Below are 22,552 nucleotides of genomic sequence, written 5' to 3' on the forward strand. Positions count from 1 at the left end.
ATGTGTCAATATAGTTACCATTCACTTAATGTCACAGTGATACCCTAGTGACAGGTACAGTGTCCATACCCCAGGGACAGACACAGTGTCCATACCTCAGGGACAGGAACAGTGTCCATACCCCAGCGACAGGTACAGTGTCCATACCCCCGTGACAGGTACAGTGTCCATACCCCCGCGACTAGTACAGTGTCCACACCCCAGCGACAGACACAGTGTCCACACCCCAGCGACAGACACAGTGTCCACACCCCAGCGACAGACACAGTGTCCACACCCCAGGGACAAGTACAGTGTCTATACCCCCGTGACAGGTACAGTGTCCATACCCCAGGGACAGGTACAGTGTCCATACCCCAGGGACAGACACAGTGTCCATTCCTCAGCGACAGGTACAGTGTCCATTCCCCCGTGACAGGTACACTGTCCATACCCCCGTGACAGGTACAGTGTCCATACCCCCGTGACAGGTACAGTGTCCATACCTCAGCGACAGGTACAGTGTCCATACCCCAGCGACAGGTACAGTGTCCATACCCCAGCGACAGGTAGAGTGTCCATACCCCAGCGACAGACACAGTGTCCACATCCCAGAGACAGCTGCAGTATCCATACCCCCGAAACAGACCTGCATCCCAGCAGGAACTTCAGCACTGATCAGATATGACAGTCCTGTGAAGGGAGCTGGGGAGTGTGTGTGATGTGTGTGTGATGTGTGTGTGATGTGTGTGTGTTGTTAGGGGGTGGGGTGAGGTTACTATTCTCGTGGGAACCAAAAGTCCTCCCAAGGATAGTAAAACAAGAAACATTTGAACAAGTGTGGACAGTTAGCATGTCCCCACAAGGAAAAAGGCAAATTTAGGCTTAGGGGTTAGAAGTAGTGTTAGAATTAGGGTTAGGGTTAGGGGTCAGTGAAAATAGGATTGTGAATGTGTGTGTGTGTGTGCAGGGACACCCAGGTGTGAGTGAGTGAGTAAGGCATTACCTGAGGTGGGCGACTTGCTTCTCTCCATGTCCATGGCCACCTGGTTGTCGGACAGTTCCGTTAGGCCTGTCACAGCCAATCAGATTCCAAGAGGAAGAGGAGGAGGAAGTGGGATAGAGACTCTTTAGTCATGGTCATATAAAGAAAGCATGGTGATTCAACACACAATCGTCAGTGTTGTAACAGTGTCTGTTGCCATGGTGATACAACAGTGTCTGTTGCCATGGTAATAGAACAATCAGTTGTCAGTGCTGTAACAGTGTCTGTTGCCATGGTAATAGAACAATCAGTTGTCAGTGCTGTAACAGTGTCTGTTGCCACAGTGATTCAACATACAGTTGTCAGTGCTGTAACCGTCTCTGTTGTCATGGTGATACAACATATAGTTGTCAGTAGCGTACCAGTGTCAGTTGCCATAGTGATACAATTGCAGTTGTCAGTAGCATAACAGTGTCTGTTGCCTTTCTGAGGATGACAACTCTGATCCTGAAGCAACACACACGATTCAGGAAGTTTCATCCATACATGATGATCGTATATTCACTTCCCACTGGGGGAAAAAACTGGTTGAGTCAACATTGTTTCCATGTCATTTCAACCACCAAGATCTATGTGATGATGGTGAATCCATGTTGAAAATTAATTGGATTTGTAAATGTAAGGGCATTGTCTTTTTTTCAAACAACTTTTAACCTAAACCCAATGACATGCTGAACAGTATTGTTGATTCCACATTGAATTCACATTAGTTGACAACTCAATCCAAATGTAAATCCAAACTAGAAGATGAACTGACGTCTGTGCCCAGATGGTTGTCCTGTTGTCATCTCACGTTTCTCTACTTATAATTGTCTAAAGACTTTCTGGAAATTGAGGATCGCTATAGCCAGAGGGTTATAATGAATAATATGTGAATCCATGTTGAAGCTCGGGATCAGCTTAGCACACCATCATCATGCATGGCAACAAACACCATAGGAAATGAGGCCTGCACTTCAGAGTTTAAACCGCCTCAGTTGCCTTGTGGTTAGAGCTTCCTCCCTGAGATTGGAAGGTTGGAAGTTCGATTCCCAGCCAAGTCATATCAAAGACTGTATAAATGAGACCCGATGTGTCTTTGCTTGGCCCTCAGCATTAAGGAGATAGATTTGGGGTAAGCCCTGGCATCCTGTGCAATGGATGTTGTACAGGAGGCCACCTCGCGCTACAGGAAGCTACCTCGCGCTACAGGAAGCTACAGGAAGTGGCCTCGCGCTACAGGAAGCTACCTTGTGCTACAGGAAGCTACCTCGCGCTACAGGAAGTGGCCTCGCGCTACAGGAAGCTACCTCGCGCTACAGGAAGCTACAGGAAGTGGCCTCGCGCTACAGGAAGCTACCTTGTGCTACAGGAAGCTACCTCGCGCTACAGGAAGTGGCCTCGCGCTACAGGAAGCTACCTCGCGCTACAGGAAGTGGCCTCGCGCTACAGGAAGCTACCTCACGCTACAGGAAGTGGCCTCGCGCTACAGGAAGCTACCTCGTGCTACAGGAAGCTACCTCGCGCTACAGAAAGTGGCCTCGCGCTACAGACATTTTCTTTTGACAATTAAGTATATTTAAAACCAAATACTTTTAAAACTTTTACTCAAGTAAATCTTTTACTGAGTGATTTTCACTTTTACTTGAGTAATGTTCTATTAAGGTATCTTTACTTTTACTCAAATAATAAGATTGGGTATTTTTTCGACCACTGGGGGTTGGAACCGAAATCATTTTCCAATCGTTTCGTTCTAAACAGAAGCATCTGAATTTGAATGTAATGCCAATTCAGATGGTTAAAATACATGCAGTGCAAGCCTCATTCAAATAGACAAACACAAATAATAAAGACGGAACAAAAGATCTCGTCGCAGAGTGATGAAGTTTGTCTTAAATCTAGTCATGTAGTAAAATCAGAAAACGTATGTGAAATCTAAACTTTTAGTGTTTTAGTTAATTAACTTAATTCTTTACAGTCTACCAGTAGCATTAGACCAGTGTCCTTGAATTATGGTCCATGTGGCGTTTCATAAATAAATCATCATAATTTCCCTAGTGTGTTGTTTTTCATATTTCAAAGTACATTGTTATAAGTGAGTAACTTTGCTGGGACAAAACTCAGCTGAGAAGTTTTAATTAATCCATTACTTTGATCAACTGCAGTGGAAACATAAATAAAAGGTTTCAGTTGACGTAATTAATCAATTATTTTTTATTATAATATTATATATCTCATAAAGAAGTCAATAATGATCAAAATATTGACTTAGCTATAAAAAGGTGCACATGGTATTTATAATACAATGTTTGAATGTCTTTGTCATGATTTGAATTTCAAATCACTCATTTCTTTGTGCTGCATTTGCAATGTACACTGTGGCTTTGGCTTTTTGACATTTAGTCATTTCATAAACGAGATACAATTTTCTAACGGGACCTTGGCAAAAGGACCTACTATATTGAGATAACTGGACTATTTGTGATTTAAAATGACACAGGTTCCGATAAAGCCATGGCATTTAATTCGATAATGGCAGCACTGACACTGGGATATGTTTTTAACTATTGGGGAGCTGTTCCAGAGCTGTTTCAGTAAAAATCTACGTCATTCCAATCATCTCTCTAGTACGCCCCCTTGCCATTATCCTCTTGCCACCTTAATTCCTTGTCCCCTTAGTCCATTCTTCCCTTGTCCCCTTGTCTCCCTCCCCAGTCTCCTTGTCTCCTTGCCTTGAGGATGACCTGACTTACTCTGATAGGACTTACGGTTCCTTTTCTTTGAATCTGAATAAAAATGAGACAGGCTGCGCATGCAAAAGTCTTTAGGCAGGCTCACATGCCCATACCAGCAGCCATAGACACCAAGAACGAGGGAGGGAGGAGGAGGAGGAAGAGGAGGAGGAGGAAGAGGAGAGAGAAGAACACAAAGGCCCAGAGTGAAAAAGAAAGTGAAGGCAAGCAGCAACCCAGTTAGTGTATAGTGGAGACACCCAGGCTCTAAACCCATAAGATCAACTCAGAACAGCAAGGGAGGAAAAACTCTGATTGGCTGGACCTGGCTCCCAAGTGGGTGGGTCTATGCCCTCCCAGGCCCACCCATGGCTGCACCGCTGCCCAGTCATGTGAAATACATAGATTAGGGCCTAATGAATGTATTGCTATTGACTGATGTCCTTATATGAACTGTAAGTCAGTAGTTGAAATTGCTGCATATTGCTTTTATATTTTTCTTCAGTATAGATTCAGCCTCGGGTCGATTTGCAAGTTGGCTACTTTGAAAAATCTCAAATATAAAATATGTTTGGATTTGTTTAACACTTTTTTGGTTACTACAAGATTCCATATGTGTTATTTAATAGTTTTGATGTCTTCACTTGTATTCTACAAGGTAGAAAATAGTAAAAATAAAAAAATTAACTGAATGAGTAGGTGTGCAAACTATTGACTGATACTGTATACCTCTCCATAATGCGTGTGAATACTTTGGAAACGGTTTCCAAATAAAAAATATTTGGACCTGATTTGCTGCTGTTTTTACAGTCTTACTTCCCCCCCCAAAAAAAGTTGGGCCAAATTCGGCCGGCGGCCAACAGTTTGGGGATCCCTGGTCTAAGATATGCTAAGAGATGCTTCGGTAGGTCTTATCTAAGAGTAGTGCTCAAGCAAACGTGACTGAAAGAACCACAACACGCACATGATGCCACCGTGGAATGCAGCCGGTCACATGCACCTCGCGTGGTTGTTTGTGAATGGTGGTGTGTTTCGTTTTGTTTATGTATTGTAGGGAGACAGAGAGGTTAGGAGAAGAGACAGAGGTTAGGAGAAGAGACAGAGGTTAGGAGAAGAGACAGAAGTTAGGAGAAGAGACAGAAGTTAGGAGAAGAGACAGAGACGTTAGGAGAAGAGACAGAGAGGTTAGGAGAAGAGACAGAGAGGTTAGGAGAAGAGACAGAGAGGTTAGGAGAAGAGACAGAGAGGTTAGGAGAAGAGACAGAGAGGTTAGGAGATGAGACAGAGCGGTTAGGAGAAGAGACAGAGAGATTAGGAGAAGATACAGAGAGGTTAGGAGAAGAGACAGAGAGGTTAGGAGAAGAGACAGAGAGGTTAGGAGAAGAAACAGAGAGGTTAGGAGAAGAGACAGAGACATTAGGAGAAGAGACAGAGAGATTAGGAGAAGAGACAGGAAAGAGAAAGAAAGGACATCTGAGATGAAATGGAGAGTGAGGTCATGACGGATACCAGAAAGATAAAAAGAAAATGGGAGAAGAGCGAGAGAGAGATGTAGAGAGAGGGAGAAATTGTTGATACAGTATGTCTATGTGTGTGAACATACCAGTACATGTGATTACTGTACGTTTCTGTGTACAGTATATGCATTTGTATGTGTGTGTGTGTGTGTATGTGTGTGTGTTGTATGTGTGAGGAACACGGGGTGTGTTCCCCTACCTGAGGTGGACTGTCTGTTCTTGCGTGGGGAGCGTGTGAGACGTTGGAAAGGGTCAGCGGCGCCGTACAGGTCCAACGTGCTCACACGCCTCAGGATGGTCTTCTGAATGTAGTCCACCACCACTAGGCCATTGCTGCTCCCAAACGCTAGACTGACACACAGAAACACACACACAGAAACACACACACAGAAACACACACACACAGAAACACACACACACAGAAACACACACACACACAGAAACACACACACACACAGAAACACACACACACAGAAACACACACACACAGAAACACACACACACACAGAAACACACACACACAGAAACACACACACACACAGAAACACACACACACAGAAACACACACACACAGAAACACACACACACACAGAAACACACACACACAGAAACACACACACACACAGAAACACACACACACAGAAACACACACACACACAGAAACACACACACAGAAACACACACACACACAGAAACACACACACAGAAACACACACACACAGAGACACACACACAGAAACACACACACACACAGAAACACACACACAGAAACACACACACACAGAAACACACACACACACAGAAACACACACACACACAGAAACACACACACACACACAGAAACACACACACACACAGAAACACACACACACACAGAAACACACACACACACAGAAACACACACACACAGAAACACACACACAGAAACACACACACAGAAACACACACACACAGAAACACACACACACAGAAACACACACACAGAAACACACACACAGAAACACACACACAGAAACACACACACAGAAACACACACAGAAACACACACACAGAAACACACACAGAAACACACACACAGAAACACACACAGAAACACACGCAGACGGTGGAGAAAAGGGTGAGAGCAAGTCTAGTTAGTGTGAAATGAAACAGAATAACTGAAAAAACACGAGGTTCTACACCCATGTCCTGAAGAATAGTTCCTAGCTAATGTAATGGCCATCTTAGTATATATAGGACTGTACACTCTTAGGGGGGGAAAAGGTGCTATTTAGCACCTAAAAAGGAAATTTGGCTGTCCCCATAAGATAATCCTTTGAAGAACACCTGTTGGTTCCAGGTAGAACCCCAAAAGGGTTTTACATGGAATTGGACTGGTAAAAGCCTAATCAGTGAAATGGACTGGTAAAAGCATAATCAGTGAAATGGACTGGTAAACCATCCCCCTTTGTATGATTTCCAGTATTGTGCATATAACAACCTGGTTCCTTTTGTATTACATACTGTAGGAACACATGTCATCACTTCAGTTCCAGGAAACATACACTGCTCAAAAAAATAAAGGGAACACTTAAACAACACAATGTAACTCCAAGTCAATCACACTTCTGTGAAATCAAACTGTCCACTTAGGAAGCAACACTGATTGACAATACATTTCACATGCTGTTGTGTAAATGGAATAGACAACAGGTGGACATTATAGGCAATTAGCAAGACACCCCCAATAAAGGAGTGGTTCTGCAGGTGGTGACCACAGACCACTTCTCAGTTCCTATGCTTCCTGGCTGATGTTTTGGTCACTTTTGAATGCTGGCGGTGCTTTCACTCTAGTGGTACCCACACAAGTGGCTCAGGTAGTGCAGCTCATCCAGGATGGCACATCAATGCGAGCTGTGGCAAGAAGGTTTGCTGTGTCTGTCAGCGTAGTGTCCAGAGCATGGAGGCGCTACCAGGAGACAGGCCAGTACATCAGGAGACGTGGAGGAGGCCGTAGGAGGGCAACAACCCAGCAGCAGGACCACTACCTCCGCCTTTGTGCAAGAAGGAGCAGAAGGAGCACAGCCAGAACCCTGCAAAATGACCTCCAGCAGGCCACAAATGTGCATGTGTCTGCTCAAACGGTCAGAAACAGACTCCATGAGGGTGGTATGAGGGCCCGACGTCCACAGGTGGGGGTTGTGCTTACAGCCCAACACCGTGCAGGACGTTTGGCATTTGCCAGAGAACACCAAGATTGGCAAATTCGCCACTGGCGCCCTGTGCTCTTCACAGATGAAAGCAGGTTCACACTGAGCACATGTGACAGACGTGACAGTCTGGAGACGCCGTGGAGAACGTTCTGCTGCCTGCAACATCTTCCAGCATGACCGGTTTGGCGGTGGGTCAGTCATGGTGTGGGGTGGCATTTCTTTGGGGGGCCGCACAGCCCTCCATGGGCTCGCCAGAGGTAGCCTGACTGCCATTAGTTACCGAGATGAGATCCTCAGACCCCTTGTGAGACCATATGCTGGTGCGGTTGGTCCTGGGTTCCTCCTAATGCAAGACAATGCTAGACCTCATGTGGCTTGCAGTTCCTGCAAGAGGAAGGCATTGATGCTATGGACTGGCCCGCCCGTTCCCCAGACCTGAATCCAATGAGCACATCTGGGACAGCATGTCTCGCTCCATCCACCAACGCCACGTTGCACCACAGACTGTCCAGGAGTTGGCGGATGCTTTAGTCCAGGTCTGGGAGGAGATCCCTCAGGAGACCATCCGCCACCTCATGAGGAGCATGCCCAGGCATTGTAGGGAGGTCATACAGGCACGTGGAGGCCACACACACTACTGAGCCTAATTTTGACTTGTTTTAAGGACATTACATCAAAGTTGGATCAGCCTGTAGTGTGGTTTTCCACTTTAATTTTGAGTGTGACTCCAAATCCAGACCTCCATGGGTTGATACATTTGATTTCCATTGATCATTTTTGTGTGATTTTTTTGTCAGCACATTCAACTATGTAAAGAAAAAAGTATTTAATAAGAATAGTTCATTCATTCAGATCTAGGATGTGTTATTTTAGTGTTCTCTTTATTTTTTTGAGCAGTGTATATTGATTCCAACGTCAACACTAGAATATCACTTTAGATTGTAGCTCAATATACGGCTTCTTTCATACCAAGTGGTACGCAGATGTGGAGACCTTGTAACATAACACCCGGTGTATGTGTGGGGGTGAAAACCTACAGTACCCAATGCCAAGACAGTGTATGTGTGGGGGGTGAAACCTACAGTACCCAATGCCAAGACAGTGTATGTGTGGGGGGTGAAAACCTGCAGTACCCAATGCCAAGACAGTGTATGTGTGGGGGGTGAAAACCTGCAGTACCCAATGCCAAGACAGTGTATGTGTGGGGGGTGAAACCTACAGTACCAAATGCCAAGACAGTGTATGTGTGGGGGGTGAAACCTACAGTACCCAATGCCAAGACAGTGTATGTGTGGGGGGTGAAAACCTACAGTACCCAATGGCAAGACAGTGTATGTGTGGGGGGTGAAAACCTACAGTACCCAATGCCAAGACAGTGTATGTGTGGGGGTGAAAACCTACAGTACCCAATGCCAAGACAGTGTATGTGTGGGGGTGAAACCTACAGTACCCAATGCCAAGACAGTGTATGTGTGGGGGTGAAACCTACAGTACCCAATGCCAAGACAGTGTATGTGTGGGGGTGAAAACCTACAGTACCCAATGCCAAGACAGTGTATGTGTGGGGGGTGAAACCTACAGTACCCAATGCCAAGACAGTTTATGTGTGGGGGGTGAAAACCTACAGTACCCAATGCCAAGACTGTGTATGTGTGGGGGTGAAACCTACAGTACCCAATGCCAAGACTGTTTACAGAACAAACTGAAGAGATGACTAAAAATCCACTTTAACATATGAATAGCTTCAGGGGATCTAGCTTAGTGACCTTTTCTGTGTCTTCCTCCAGCACTGTAGACTCTTTGTGTTATTTTATAAAAGCTGCCAATGTATCCGCTTTTTTCTACCATCTCTGGAAAACATACATTTGTTAATGGCCTTGAGGCTGTCTATTGATTAACTGTAGAGAAGCAGCCCAGCAGGCATCAACGTTTCTCTCCTCTGTCAAAACAGGCTCTTTTCCCAGCAAACCAGACACATTTTTTAAATCTTTTTTGAATCATGTTTCACTGATTACAGTTTCCTTCTGCTACGGTTAAATTATAGATGAGTGTTATGAAATATGTATTAGTGTATTTAGGCGTATGCTTTATTAAATTTATTAGAAAATAGCTGCTGGGATGATGAATAAAGAGACAGAGAGGGACTGAGACAGAAAGGGACAGAGGCAGAGAGGGACAGAGAGAGAGACATAGAGGGACAGAGACATAGACTGAGAGGGACAGAGACATAGAGGGACAGAGGCAGAGAGGGACAGAGAGAGAGACATAGAGGGACAGAGACATAGACTGAGAGGGACAGAGACATAGAGGGACAGAGACAGAGAGGGACAGAGACAGAGACATAGAGGGACAGAGACAGAGAGGGACAGAGAGAGACATAGAGGGACAGAGACATAGACTGAGAGGGACAGAGACAGAGAGGGACAGAGAGAGAGGGACAGAGACAGATTACAAGGTAGCAGAGAGGGACAAAGTCAGAGACAGAGAGGGCAGAGAGAAGGTAGCAGAGAGGGACTGGACATAAAGACAGATGTAGATAGACATGGGAGGGAAATGAAAACATGATTGTGTGTGTTTGTGTGATATAGACAGAGAAAGTAACTTTCCCGATTGGCGAAGATGTCTAAGGCACTGCATTACAGACCCTGGTTCGTTCCTAGGCTGTGTCACAACCGGCCTTGATCGGGAGTCAAATAGGGTGTAAACAATTGGCACAGCATCGTCCGGGTTACGGTTTGGCCGGGGCGGTATGTCGTCATTGTAAATAAGAATTTGTTCTTAACGGACTTGCCTAGTTAAATAAAGGTTAAATAACAATTAAAATAAATAAATGAAAGAAAGAGGCAAGATGGAGAGATAGACAGGAACAAGAGAGGATGAGAGAAGAGGAGAGGAGAAGAGGAGAGGAAGAGGAGAGGAAGAGGAGAGGAAGAGGGGAGGGGAGGGGAGGGGAGGGGAGGGGAGAGGAGAGGAGAGGAGAGGAGAGGAGAGGAGAGGAGAGGAGAGGAGAGGAGAGGAGAGGAGAGGAGAGGAGAGGAGAGGAGAGGAGAGGAGAGGAGAGGAGAGGAGAGAGTGTGTGAGTGGATAAACAGTGTGAGGGAGAGCTGGATGGTGTGAGTGTGGAAGTGAGAAGTAGAAAGGGTTTGGAGACACATAGAGAGCAAAGAGTCACTCACAGGCCATAGGCAGAGTTGATGTCCAGGCTGGTGATCTGCTGGGGGGGCTCTCTATCCACCCACTGCAGCTGAACCACCAACTCAGCCTGGTATCCCGGGGGCATCTGCACTGGACGACTCTTCACCCTGACATACAGAGAGGGATGGGGGGATAGAGGGGAAAGAGAGTTTGAAAGTTACTGTGAAAGGAGAAGGAGACTTTCGCCGATAACAATTTTACCATCACAGCGACACCTTGGAAGACCCTGTTGAGGTGTATGACAGAAGTGACTCACTTGAGGTAGTGGAGGCTGTCTTGTGAGCCGTTGCCGGGGCTACCGGGCATCTGGGAGGAGTGGGAACTGGTGTCCGAGAAACACGGGTTGTTCTCTATCTCTGATGGGGAGATGACGTCCTCCGAATCAAACTGCGGACGCACTTCTAGTGACTGTCAATTAGATTAGATTATATTAGATGTATTATCCTGCCACAGGGGGAAAATTTGTTTGGTCATGTGCTTCAAAAGACAAAAGACAATACAATTCATAAATACTGTAGTAAAAAAAGAGTAGAATATACTATAGTATTTACTGTAGTATTTTGCAGACTGTAGTATACCATAGTATTTACCATAGTGTTTCTGGGGACATTACTGTAGTATTTACGGTAGTGTTTCTGGGGACATTACTGTAGTATTTACCATAGTGTTTCTGGGGACATTACTGTAGTATGTACTGTAGTGTTTCTGGGGACATTACTGTAGTATTTACTATAGTGTTTCTGGGGACATTACTGTAGTATGTACTGTAGTGTTTCTGGGGACATTACTGTAGTATGTACTGTAGTGTTTCTGGGGACATTACTGTAGTATGTACTGTAGTGTTTCTGGGGACATTACTGTAGTATGTACTGTAGTGTTTCTGGGGACATTACTGTAGTATGTACTGTAGTGTTTCTGGGGACATTACTGTAGTATGTACTGTAGTGTTTCTGGGGACATTACTGTAGTATGTACTGTAGTGTTTCTGGGGACATTACTGTAGTATGTACTGTAGTGTTTCTGGGGACATTACTGTAGTTTTTACTTAAGTGTTTTCATTTATTATCTTTGACATTGAAGTGGGGGGGCTTTCTCCTTGAGAAAACCTACTGGACAAGATGCTAAAAGAGCACATTTTCCATAACCTGGAAATGAGTTCAGAGCTTCTGCTCTTTTCTATAGGAACAAAATGTATCGTCTATACTTGTCATGTAGGTTTCTCACTTACGGGTGGCACAAATTGGCATATTGGGGAGGGGAAGGGGCAGGGTATATGCAAATTAGAATAATGTAGTACTACCTATAATTTAAAACGCGTGCGGATTTCTGTAGTATACTACAACATGTTATAGTAAGTACTATACATGATCAAGGGATACTACATTGTGTAGTATAGCATTATATATTATACTACAGCGTACTACAGAATTATATAGTAAACTGTAGTATTTGTTAAATGTGGGTAGGCTACATATTTACTTGTTACTGTTATCTCTTATTCTTATCTGTATTTTTTTAAACTGCATTGTTAGTTAGGGGCTCGTAAGTAAGCATTTCACTGTAAGGTCTACACCTGTTGTATTCGGCGCATGTGGCAAATACAATTTCATTTGATTGATTTGATTTACAGTGAAAGTATTTACAGTGAAACACACACACACACACACACACACACACACACACACACTATACATACAAAGATCAGCTGTGACTGCACATACAAACACACACCTTGTCATTCACAACAAGCACACCTCATTCAACAAGTAAACCAATCATCAAATATTTAATAAGTTAAATCAGCTGTACTGACTGGGGAAGAGGGTTAGGAAACATCTCTCATCCACTCACCACTATCTCTGTGTTGGCGTCGTGTTTGCTGAAGCGGTAGAGGATGACGTGGGCAGAGATGCCCACCACACAGAAGAGACGGCTCTGCGGGCACCAGCTGACCATCTGAATGGCGTAAGGGTCCTCCTCTACCAGCTCGACTGCCCGGCCTTCACCCGCATTGGGGTTCTCAAACACCTTAGACGTCTTCAGCTTGTACAGCATCTGGAGAGTAACTGGACACACAAAGAGTCTAGTTTATACATGCATGCATTGAGTTCTTATGTAATTAGAATCAGTGTTCTTGATAAGAATTAGAGTAGTGTTGAGTATTGTTGATAATATAGTAGTGTTTAGTATTGTTGAAAATATAGTAGTGTTTAGTATTGTTAATAATAGAGTAGGGTCAGTATTTCAGATAATATAGTGGTGCTAGTATTGTTGAGCATTGCTGATACTATAGTAGTGTTGAGTACTGGTGATACTTTAGTAGTGTTAGCATTGTTGCTAATAGAGTCACGTTAGTATTGCTGAGCATTGTTGGTACCATAGTATTGTTGAGTATTGTCGATACCATAGTATTGTTGGCATTGTTGAAACTATAGTATTGTTGACATTGTTGATAATAGGGCTGTGTTAGTATTGTTGAGCATGGTTGATGCCATAGTATTGGTGAGTATTGCTGATACCATAGTATTGTTGACATTGTTGATAATAGTGTTATGTTAGTATTGTTGAGCATTGTTGATACCATGGTAGTGTTGAGCATTGTTGCTAATAGAGCTGTGTAAGCATTGTTGATACCATAGCATTGTTGAGTATTGTCGGTGCCATAGTATTGTTGAGCATTGTTGATACCATGGTAGTGTTGAGCATTGTTGCTAATAGAGCTGTGTAAGCATTGTTGATACCATAGCATTGTTGAGTATTGTCGGTGCCATAGTATTGTTGAGTATTGTTAATACCATGGTAGTGTTGAGCATTGTTGCTAATAGAGCTGTGTAAGCATTGTTGATACCATAGCATTGTTGAGTATTGTCGGTGCCATAGTATTGTTGAGTATTGTTAATACCATGGTAGTGTTGAGCATTGTTGCTAATAGAACTGTGTAAGCATTGTTGATACCATAGCATTGTTGAGTATTGTTGATACTATAGTATTGTTGCGCAATGCTGATACTATAGTATTGTTGAGCACTGTTGATAATAGAGTTGTGATAGTATTGCCGATACTATAGTATTGTTGAGTATTGATGGTACTATAGTATTGTTCGGTATAGCTGATAACACATTACCGTTAGTATTGTTGAGTGGTGCTGATACTATATTGGTGTTAGCATGGTTGACCATTGTTAGCACTATAGCGGCGGTAGTATTGTCGAGTATTGCCGATAACATAGTAGTGGCAGTATTGTTGAACATTGTTGATACTGTAGTGTTACTAGTATGGCCGATTATCGCCGGTACCATAGTAGTGTTAGTATTGTTGAGTATTGTTGGCAATATATTATTGATTTTATTGTTCGGTATTGTTGCTAATATGGTAGCGCTATTGTCGTCAATACTACAGCAGCGCCAGTATTGTCGAGTATTGCCGATAATATAGCGACGCTAGTCTTGCCGAGCACTGTTGATGACATAGTATTGTTGAACATTGTTGATACTATAGTATTGTTAGTATCGTCGAGTATTGTTGATAATATAGTAGTGTTAGCGTTGTTGATAATAGAGTTGTGATAGTATTGTTGAACATTGTTGATACTATAGTATTGTTAGTATCGTCGAGTATTGTTGATAATATAGTAGTGTTAGCGTTGTTGATAATAGAGTTGTGATAGTATTGTTGAACATTGTTGATACTATAGTAGTGTTAGTATCGTCGAGTATTGTTGATAATATAGTAGTGTTAGCGTTGTTGATAATAGAGTTGTGATAGTATTGTTGAACATTGTTGACACTATAGTAATGACGGGGTTGGCAAGTATTGTTGCTGATACAGCAGTGCTAATACTGTTGATAATATACCAGTTGGAGTATTGTCGATAATATAGTAGTGTTAGTAGTGCCGAGTATTGTCGATAATATAGCATTGTTTATTATTGATGATAATATAGTAGTGTTAGCATTGTTTCGTGTTGTTGCTAGCATATCAGTGATAGTATTGGTGACACTATAGTATCGCTAGTATTGTTGAGTATTGTTGATAATATAGTAGTGGTGGTATTGATGATAAAAGAGTGGTGCTAGTATTGTTGATAACACAGTATTGTTGAGTAGCGGTGGTAATATAGTGCGTTAGTATTAATGTGTATAGTTGATAGCATAATAGTGCTAGTATTGTTGATACCACATTGGTGCTGGTATTGTTGAGTATTTTTGATAATATGCCGGTGGCAGTATTGTTTATGGTGGAGTGGTGTTAGTAGTGTCGGGTATTGTTGATAATATAGTAGTGTTAGCATTGTTGATAGTAGAGTAGTGTTAGTATTGTCGAACATTGTTGATACTATAGCAATGGTGGCATTGCCGAGTATGGTCGCTAATATAGCAGGGCTAGTATTGTTGAGTATCGATGATAATATAATATTGTTAGTATTGTTGGGTATTGTTGATACTAGAGTTGTGTCAGTAGTGTCGATAATGTAACAGTGTTAGTATTGGCGATGGCATAGTGGTGCTAGTATTGCAGGGCATTGTTGATAATATAGTATTGTTGAGTATTGTAGATACTATAGCATTGTTGAGTATTGATGATGATATGGTATTGTTGGTATTGTTGGGTATTGTCGATGATATAGTATTGTTGAGTATTGTTGATACTATAGTGGTGGTGGTAGTGTTGATAATATGGAAGTGGTAGTATTATTGATACTATGGTCGTGCTAGTATGGTTTCTCATACAGTAGTGTGAGTAGTGCAGATGATAGAGTAGAGCTAGCATTGGCGAGCATCGTCGATACAGTAGTATTGTCGAGTATTGTTGCGTATTGTTGGTAATATAGTAGTGGTAGTATTGTTAGTATTGTAACATAAGAAAGGGAGGGAGAGAGTGAGTGAACTTACTAGCAGAGGCGTCCCAAAACTTTACGGTTCCGTCTGCGTGTCTGCATAAAGAATAAAAGACAGGGTGAAAGGTCAAGAGAACAGTCCGTGTCCAAAACTGAATGAGACTCACTCTACTGATTTTATCAACAACAAACACTAGGGGAGCAGAGGAAAACTTTATTACTTCCTGTCTGAATGAATAGAACCAGCCGCTGTGTGTTAGTTCACACACTTTGACAACAAAGTCTCCAACAGTACGGCACCCACTGACTCACCCTGTGACGATTACCTCTGGGTAGGTCTGTGAGCCTAATGTCCACGTACCGCCACTCACTGGCCACTCCTGTCAGGAATAAGACAGTTGGTCATGGACTGAAAAGTTCCAGAACGGAATTTAGTTTTTTGTTGTTGTTTGCTTTAGTTTTACTTTGTCATTGTCTGACCTATGACCTGTAGCGTACCTTGTGGCTGTAGCCAGTCTTCTTCTGCTTGGCTCCTACGGAGTAGAGGACTGGGATGATGTCCGGGGGGCACTCGGCGAAGTAGGCCGTACAGGTGACAGGAGACTCGTGGATATCCATGGGGTATGGGTTCTCAAAGATGGGGAAACTGCAAAGGGCAGAGGGGAAAGAGGGGAAAGACAAGTTATATCATGTGCATGTCGAGTTCTCACAGGGAAATACGTGTGTGTGTGTGTGTGTGTGTGTGTGTGTGTGTGTGTGTGTGTGTGTGTGTGTGTGTGTGTGTGTGTGTGTGTGTGTGTGTGTGTGTGTGTGTGTGTGTGTGTGTGTGTGTGTGTGTGTGTGACTGCAACAGAACGTTAACACCAACATTTTTGAAATGACAAATAAGCAAAAAGTCCAATATGCTCTAACTGTGAGTAGCGTAGTTTGTGGATACCTAATGGGCATCTGATGGATATTTCAACACTTTGGTGGTAGCAGAGCAAAACATCACCCAAGACAACACTTCAATTCTTCCCAGCAGCTAATTGACAAAGCATTATTCCATATCAACGTTGTAATTACTATGTAAACACAGTGTCATAAACTACAGAGGAATAGTTTAGATCTCCATGCCTTTTCTTCATCTCCCTCCTTCAGAGAGTGTTGATGTGTAATCTGCAGAGTGTTGATGTGTAATCTGAAGAGTGTTGATGTGTAATCTGCAGAGTATTGATGTGTAATCTGAAGAGTGTTGATGTGTAATCTGCAGAGTATTGATGTGTAATCTGCAGAGTATTGATGTGTAATCTGAAGAGTGTTGATGTGTAATCTGCAGAGTATTGATGTGTAATCTGCAGAGTATTGATGTGTAATCTGAAGAGTGTTGATGTGTAATCTGCAGAGTGTTGATGTGTAACCTGCCGAGTGTTGTTGTGTAATCTGCAGAGTGTTGATGTGTAATCTGCAGAGTGTTGATGTGTAATCTGCAGAGTATTGATGTGTAATCTGCAGAGTGTTGATGTGTAATCTGCAGAGTGTTGATGTGTAATCTGCAGAGTGTTGATGTGTAATCTGCAGAGTGTTGATGTGTAATCTGCAGAGTGTTGATGTGTAATCTGCAGAGTGTTGATGTGTAATCTGCAGAGTATTGATGTGTAATCTGAAGTGTTGATGTGTAATCTGCAGTGTTGATGTGTAATCTGCAGAGTGTTGATGTGTAATCTGCAGAGTGTTGATGTGTAATCTGCAGAGTGTTGATATGTAATATGTTGTAGTTGTGATGTGGTAGGATGCTGTCTGGGACTATTATAGTTTATGTGGTAGGATGCTGTCTGGGACTATTATAGTTTATGTGGTAGGATGCTGTCTGGGACTATTATAGTTTATGTGGTAGGATGCTGTTTAGGGCTATTGTAGTTGTAGTTGTGATGTGGTAGGATGCTGTCTGGGACTATTATAGTTTATGTGATAGGATGCTGTCTGGGACTATTATAGTTTTATGTGGTAGGATGCTGTCTGGGACTATTATAGTTGTATGTGGTGGGATGCTGTCTGGGACTATTATTGTTAATGTGGTAGGATGCTATCTGGGACTATTATAGCTTTTTGTGGTAGGATGCTGTCTGGGACTATTATAGTTGTATGTGGTGGGATGCTGTCTGGGACTATTATAGTTTTATGTGGTAGGATGCTGTCTGGGAATAGTATAGTTTAATGTGGTAGGATGCTGTCTGGGACTATTATAGCTTTAAGTGGTAGGATGCTGTCTGGGACTATTATAGTTTTATGTGGTAGGATGCTGTCTGGGACTATTATAGTTGTATGTGGTGGGATGCTGTCTGGGACTATTATAGTTTTATGTGGTGGGATGCTGTCTGGGACTATTATAGTTTTATGTGGTAGGATGCTGTCTGGGACTATTATAGTTGTATGTGGTAGGATGCCGTCTGGGACTATTATAGTTTTATGTGGTAGGATGCTGTCTGGGACTATTATAGTTTTATGTGGTAGGATGCTGTCTGGGACTATTATAGTTTATGTGGTAGGATGCTGTCTGGGACTATTATAGTTTTATGTGGTAGGATGCTGTCTGGGAATATTATAGTTTAATGTGGTAGGATGCTGTCTGGGACTATTATAGTTTTATGTGGTAGGATGCTGTCTGGGACTATTATAGTTTATGTGGTAGGATGCTGTCTGGGACTATTATAGTTTTATGTGGTAGGATGCTGTCTGGGAATATTATAGTTTAATGTGGTAGGATGCTGTCTGGGACTATTATAGTTTTATGTGGTAGGATGCTGTCTGGGACTATTATAGTTTTATGTGGTAGGATGCTGTCTGGGACTATTATAGTTTTATGTGGTGGGATGCTGTCTGGGACTATTATAGCTTTATGTGGTAGGATGCTGTCTGGGACTATTATAGTTTTATGTGGTGGGATGCTGTCTGGGACTATTATAGTTTTATGTGGTGGGATGCTGTCTGGGACTATTATAGTTTTATGTGGTGGGATGCTGTCTGGGACTATTATAGTTGTATGTGGTGGGATGCTGTCTGGGACTATTATAGCTTTATGTGGTAGGATGCTGTCTGGGACTATTATAGTTTTATGTGGTGGGATGCTGTCTGGGACTATTATAGTTTATGTGGTAGGATGCTGTCTGGGACTATTATAGGTTTATGTGGTAGGATGCTGTCTGGGAATAGTATAGTTTAATGTGGTAGGATGCTGTCTGGGACTATTATAGTTTTATGTGGTAGGATGCTGTCTGGGACTATTATAGTTTTATGTGGTAGGATGCTGCCAGGGACTATTATAGCGTTATGTGGTAGGATGCTGTCTGGGACTATTATAGTTTTATGTGGTGGGATGCTGTCTGGGACTATTATAGTTTTATGTGGTGGGATGCTGTCTGGGACTATTATAGTTTATGTGGTAGGATGCTGTCTGGGACTATTATAGGTTTATGTGGTAGGATGCTGTCTGGGACTATTATAGTTGTATGTGGTAGGATGTTGTCTGGGACTATTATAGTTTTATGTGGTAGGATGCTGTCTGGGACTATTATAGTTTTATGTGGTAGGATGCTGTCTGGGACTATTATAGTTTTATGTGGTGGGATGCTGTCTGGGACTATTATAGTTGTGATGTGGTAGGATGCTGTCTGGGACTATTATAGTTTTATGTGGTGGGATGCTGTCTGGGACTATTATAGCTTTATGTGGTGGGATGCTGTCTGGGACTATTATAGTTGTGATGTGGTAGGATGCTGTCTGGGACTATTATAGTTTTATGTGTGATGTGTTGATAGAGGAGAGCTATTCCCCCTGGCGATGTCTAACATTTGGCCTGACGGTGACACCTAGACAGCTGTGAGAAGATGGAGTCACATCCAGTCACATCAGGAGGTGACAGCCTGGTTCCCTCTGGACCACAGCAGGAGCCTGTGTGTGTGTGTGTGTGTGTGTGTGTGTGTGTGTGTGTGTGTGTGTGTGTGTGTGTGTGTGTGTGTGTGTGTGTGTGTGTGTGTGTGTGTGTGTGTGTGTGTGTGTGTGTGTGTGTGTGTGTGTGTGTGTGAACCTACTTGCTCTGTGTCAGATCAACCATGATTAAGTCTTTTTCTAGGAGCAGCACCACTGCATAGGGATCCTGGATCTCTGTAGACAGTAACACAGAGAACAAATACATTAACTACACAAGAAGGAACATTAAATATACTGTGATGTTTCTATATCTCCACGGAATAACATGAAATATACTGTATGTTGATAAATCTCCAGAGTAACATATGTTTGTATTTGATGTAGGGAGGGAGGGAAAGAGAGCGAGAGAGAGAAAGAGAGATTTTACTTAATCCTTCAAACCCCAGCTAATGACTATTGCCCCTCAACTCACCGTTGGAGTATGGGGTGTCACAGAGCACCAGGAACTCTACGATAGGGTGGTCCATCTCCAGCACCGTGATGGCCTTGCCATGCATGATGGTCAAGGTGGGTCTCCGTCCCCCAGCCTTGTCATACGACAGACCCCCAGAGAAAATGACGTAGGGCTCACTGCTGTGGAAACAGAGAATATGACGTAGGGCTCACTGCTGTGGAAACAGAGAATATGACGTAGGGCTCACTGCTGTGGAAACAGAGGAGATGACGTAGGGCTCACTGCTGTGGAAACAGAGGAGATGATGTAGGGCTCACTGCTGTGGAAACAGAGGAGATGCTGTAGGGCTCACTGCTGTGGAAACAGAGAAGATGATGTAGGGCTCACTGCTGTGGAAACAGAGAAGATGATGTAGGGCTCACTGCTGTGGAAACAGAGGAGATGATGTAGGGCTCACTGCTGTGGAAACAGAGGAGATGCTGTAGGGCTCACTGCTGTGGAAACAGAGAAGATGATGTAGGGCTCACTGCTGTGGAAACAGAGAAGATGATGTAGGGCTCACTGCTGTGGAAACAGAGAAGATGACGTAGGGCTCACTGCTGTGGAAACAGAGAAGATGACGTAGGGCTCACTGCTGTGGAAACAGAGACTCTGTCCCAGTCTAAAGTGGGTGTCACTGTCCCAGTCTAAAGTTGGTGTCACTGTCCCAGTCTAAAGTGAGTGTCACTGTCCCAGTCTAAAGTGAGTGTCACTGTCCCAGTCAAAAGTGAGTGTATCTGTCCCAGTCTAAAGTGAGTGTCTCTGTCCCAGTCTAAAGTGGGTGTCTCTGTCCCAGTCTAAAGTGTCTGTCTCTGTCCCAGTCTAAAGTGTCTGTCTCTGTCCCAGTCTAAAGTGTCTGTCTCTGTCCCAGTCTAAAGTGTCTGTCTCTGTCCCAGTCTAAAGTGGGTGTCACTGTCCCAGTCTAAAGTTGGTGTCACTGTCCCAGTCTAAAGTGAGTGTCACTGTCCTAGTCAAAAGTGAGTGTCTCTGTCCCAGTCTAAAGTGTCTGTCTCTGTCCCAGTCTAAAGTGTCTGTCTCTGTCCCAGTCTAAAGAGGGTGTCTCTGTCCCAGTCTAAAGTGGGTGTCAATGTCCCAGTCAAAAGTTTCTGTCTCTGTCCCAGTCTAAAGTGTCTGTCTCAGTCAAAAGTTTCGGTCTCTGCCCCAGTCTAAAGTTGGTGTCACTGTCCCAGTCTAAAGTGAGTGTCACTGTCCTAGTCAAAAGTGAGTGTCTCTGTCCCAGTCTAAAGTGTCTGTCTCTGTCCCAGTCTAAAGTGTCTGTCTCTGTCCCAGTCTAAAGAGGGTGTCTCTGTCCCAGTCTAAAGTGTCTGTCTCTGTCCCAGTCTAAAGTGTCTGTCTCTGTCCCAGTCTAAAGTGTCTGCCTCTGTCCCAGTACTTGACTCACATTGGCTTCATTTGCTTTTCTATACAGTTGAAGTCATTAAAACTATTTTTTTCAACCACTCCGCACATTTCTTGTTAACAAACTATAGTTTTGGCAAGTCGGTTAGGACATCTACTTTGTGCATGACACAAGTAATTTTTCCAACAATTGTTTACAGGCAGATTATTTCACTTATAATTCACTGTATCACCATTCCAGTTGGTCAGAAGTTTACATACACTAAGTTGACTGTGCCTTTAAACAGCTTGGAAAATTCCAGAAAATTAGGTCATGGCTTTAGAAGCTTCTGATAGGCTAATTGACATCATTTGAGTCAATTGAAGGTGTACCTGTGGATGTATTTCAAGACCTACCTTCAAACTCAGTGCCTCTTTGCTTGACATCATGGGAAAATCAAAGTAAATCAGCCAAGACCTCAGAATAAAAATTGTAGACCTCCACAAGTCTGGTTCATCCTTGGGAGCAATTTCCAAACGCCTGAAGGTACCACGTTCATCTGAACAAACAATAGTACGCAAGTATAAACACCATGGGACCACGCAGCCGTCGTACCGCTCAGGAAGGAGACGCATTCTGTCTCCTAGAGATGAACATACATTGGTGCGAAACGTGCAAATCAATCCCAGAACAATAGCAAAATACCTTGTGAAGATGCTGGAGGAAACAGGTACAAAAGTATCTATATCCACAGAAAAACTGAGTCCTGTATCGACGTAACCTGAAAGGTCACTCAGCAAGGGAGATGCCACTGCTCCAAAACCTCCATTAAAAAGCCAGACTACGATTTGCAACTGCACTTGGGGACAAAGATCGTACTTTTTGGAGAAGTGTCCTCTGCTCTGATTAAACAAAAATTGAACTGTGTGGCCATAATGACCATCATTATGTTTGGAAGAAAAATGGGGAGGCTTGCAAGCCGAAGAACACCATCCTAACCGTGAAGCACGGGGGTGGCAGCATCATGTTGTTGGGGTGCTTTGCTGCAGGAGGGACTGGTGCACTTCACAAAATAGATGGCATCATGAGGTGAGAAAATTATGTGGATATATTGAATCAACATCTCAAGACATCAGTCAGGAAGTTAAAGCTTGGTCGCAAATGGGTCTTCCAAATGGACAATGACCCCAAGCATACTTCTAACATTGTGGCAAAATGGCTTAATGACAACAATGTCAAGGTATTAGAGTGGCCATCGCAAAGCCCTGACCTCAATCCTATAGAAAATGTGTGGGCAGAACTGAAAAAGAGTGTGGATGGATGCCTACAAACCTG

General features: G+C 43.3%; 1 protein-coding gene and 1 non-coding gene across 2 annotated transcripts in view; both read right to left on the minus strand.

The window, feature by feature from the left end:
• Positions 1-22,552, minus strand: part of LOC120058147 (syntaxin-binding protein 5-like) — a 129,686-nt gene that overhangs the window by 65,107 nt on the left and 42,027 nt on the right. The window contains exons 34-44 of the mRNA XM_039006614.1: positions 19,858-20,015; positions 19,547-19,619; positions 15,975-16,122; positions 15,789-15,856; positions 15,532-15,572; positions 12,491-12,705; positions 10,896-11,047; positions 10,621-10,746; positions 5,452-5,603; positions 3,757-3,825; positions 986-1,051 (exon numbers count right to left, since the gene is read on the minus strand). Of these exons, the coding sequence (XP_038862542.1) occupies positions 986-1,051; positions 3,757-3,825; positions 5,452-5,603; positions 10,621-10,746; positions 10,896-11,047; positions 12,491-12,705; positions 15,532-15,572; positions 15,789-15,856; positions 15,975-16,122; positions 19,547-19,619; positions 19,858-20,015 (1,268 nt within the window). The remainder of the gene's footprint in view (positions 1-985; positions 1,052-3,756; positions 3,826-5,451; positions 5,604-10,620; positions 10,747-10,895; positions 11,048-12,490; positions 12,706-15,531; positions 15,573-15,788; positions 15,857-15,974; positions 16,123-19,546; positions 19,620-19,857; positions 20,016-22,552) is intronic.
• Positions 11,723-11,776, minus strand: LOC120058598. The gene has a single exon (XR_005478043.1). It is a non-coding gene; the product is annotated as a U7 small nuclear RNA (small nuclear RNA).

This window comes from Salvelinus namaycush, chromosome 13, assembly GCF_016432855.1.
Source record: "Salvelinus namaycush isolate Seneca chromosome 13, SaNama_1.0, whole genome shotgun sequence".
Taxonomy (NCBI): Eukaryota; Metazoa; Chordata; class Actinopteri; order Salmoniformes; family Salmonidae; genus Salvelinus; species Salvelinus namaycush.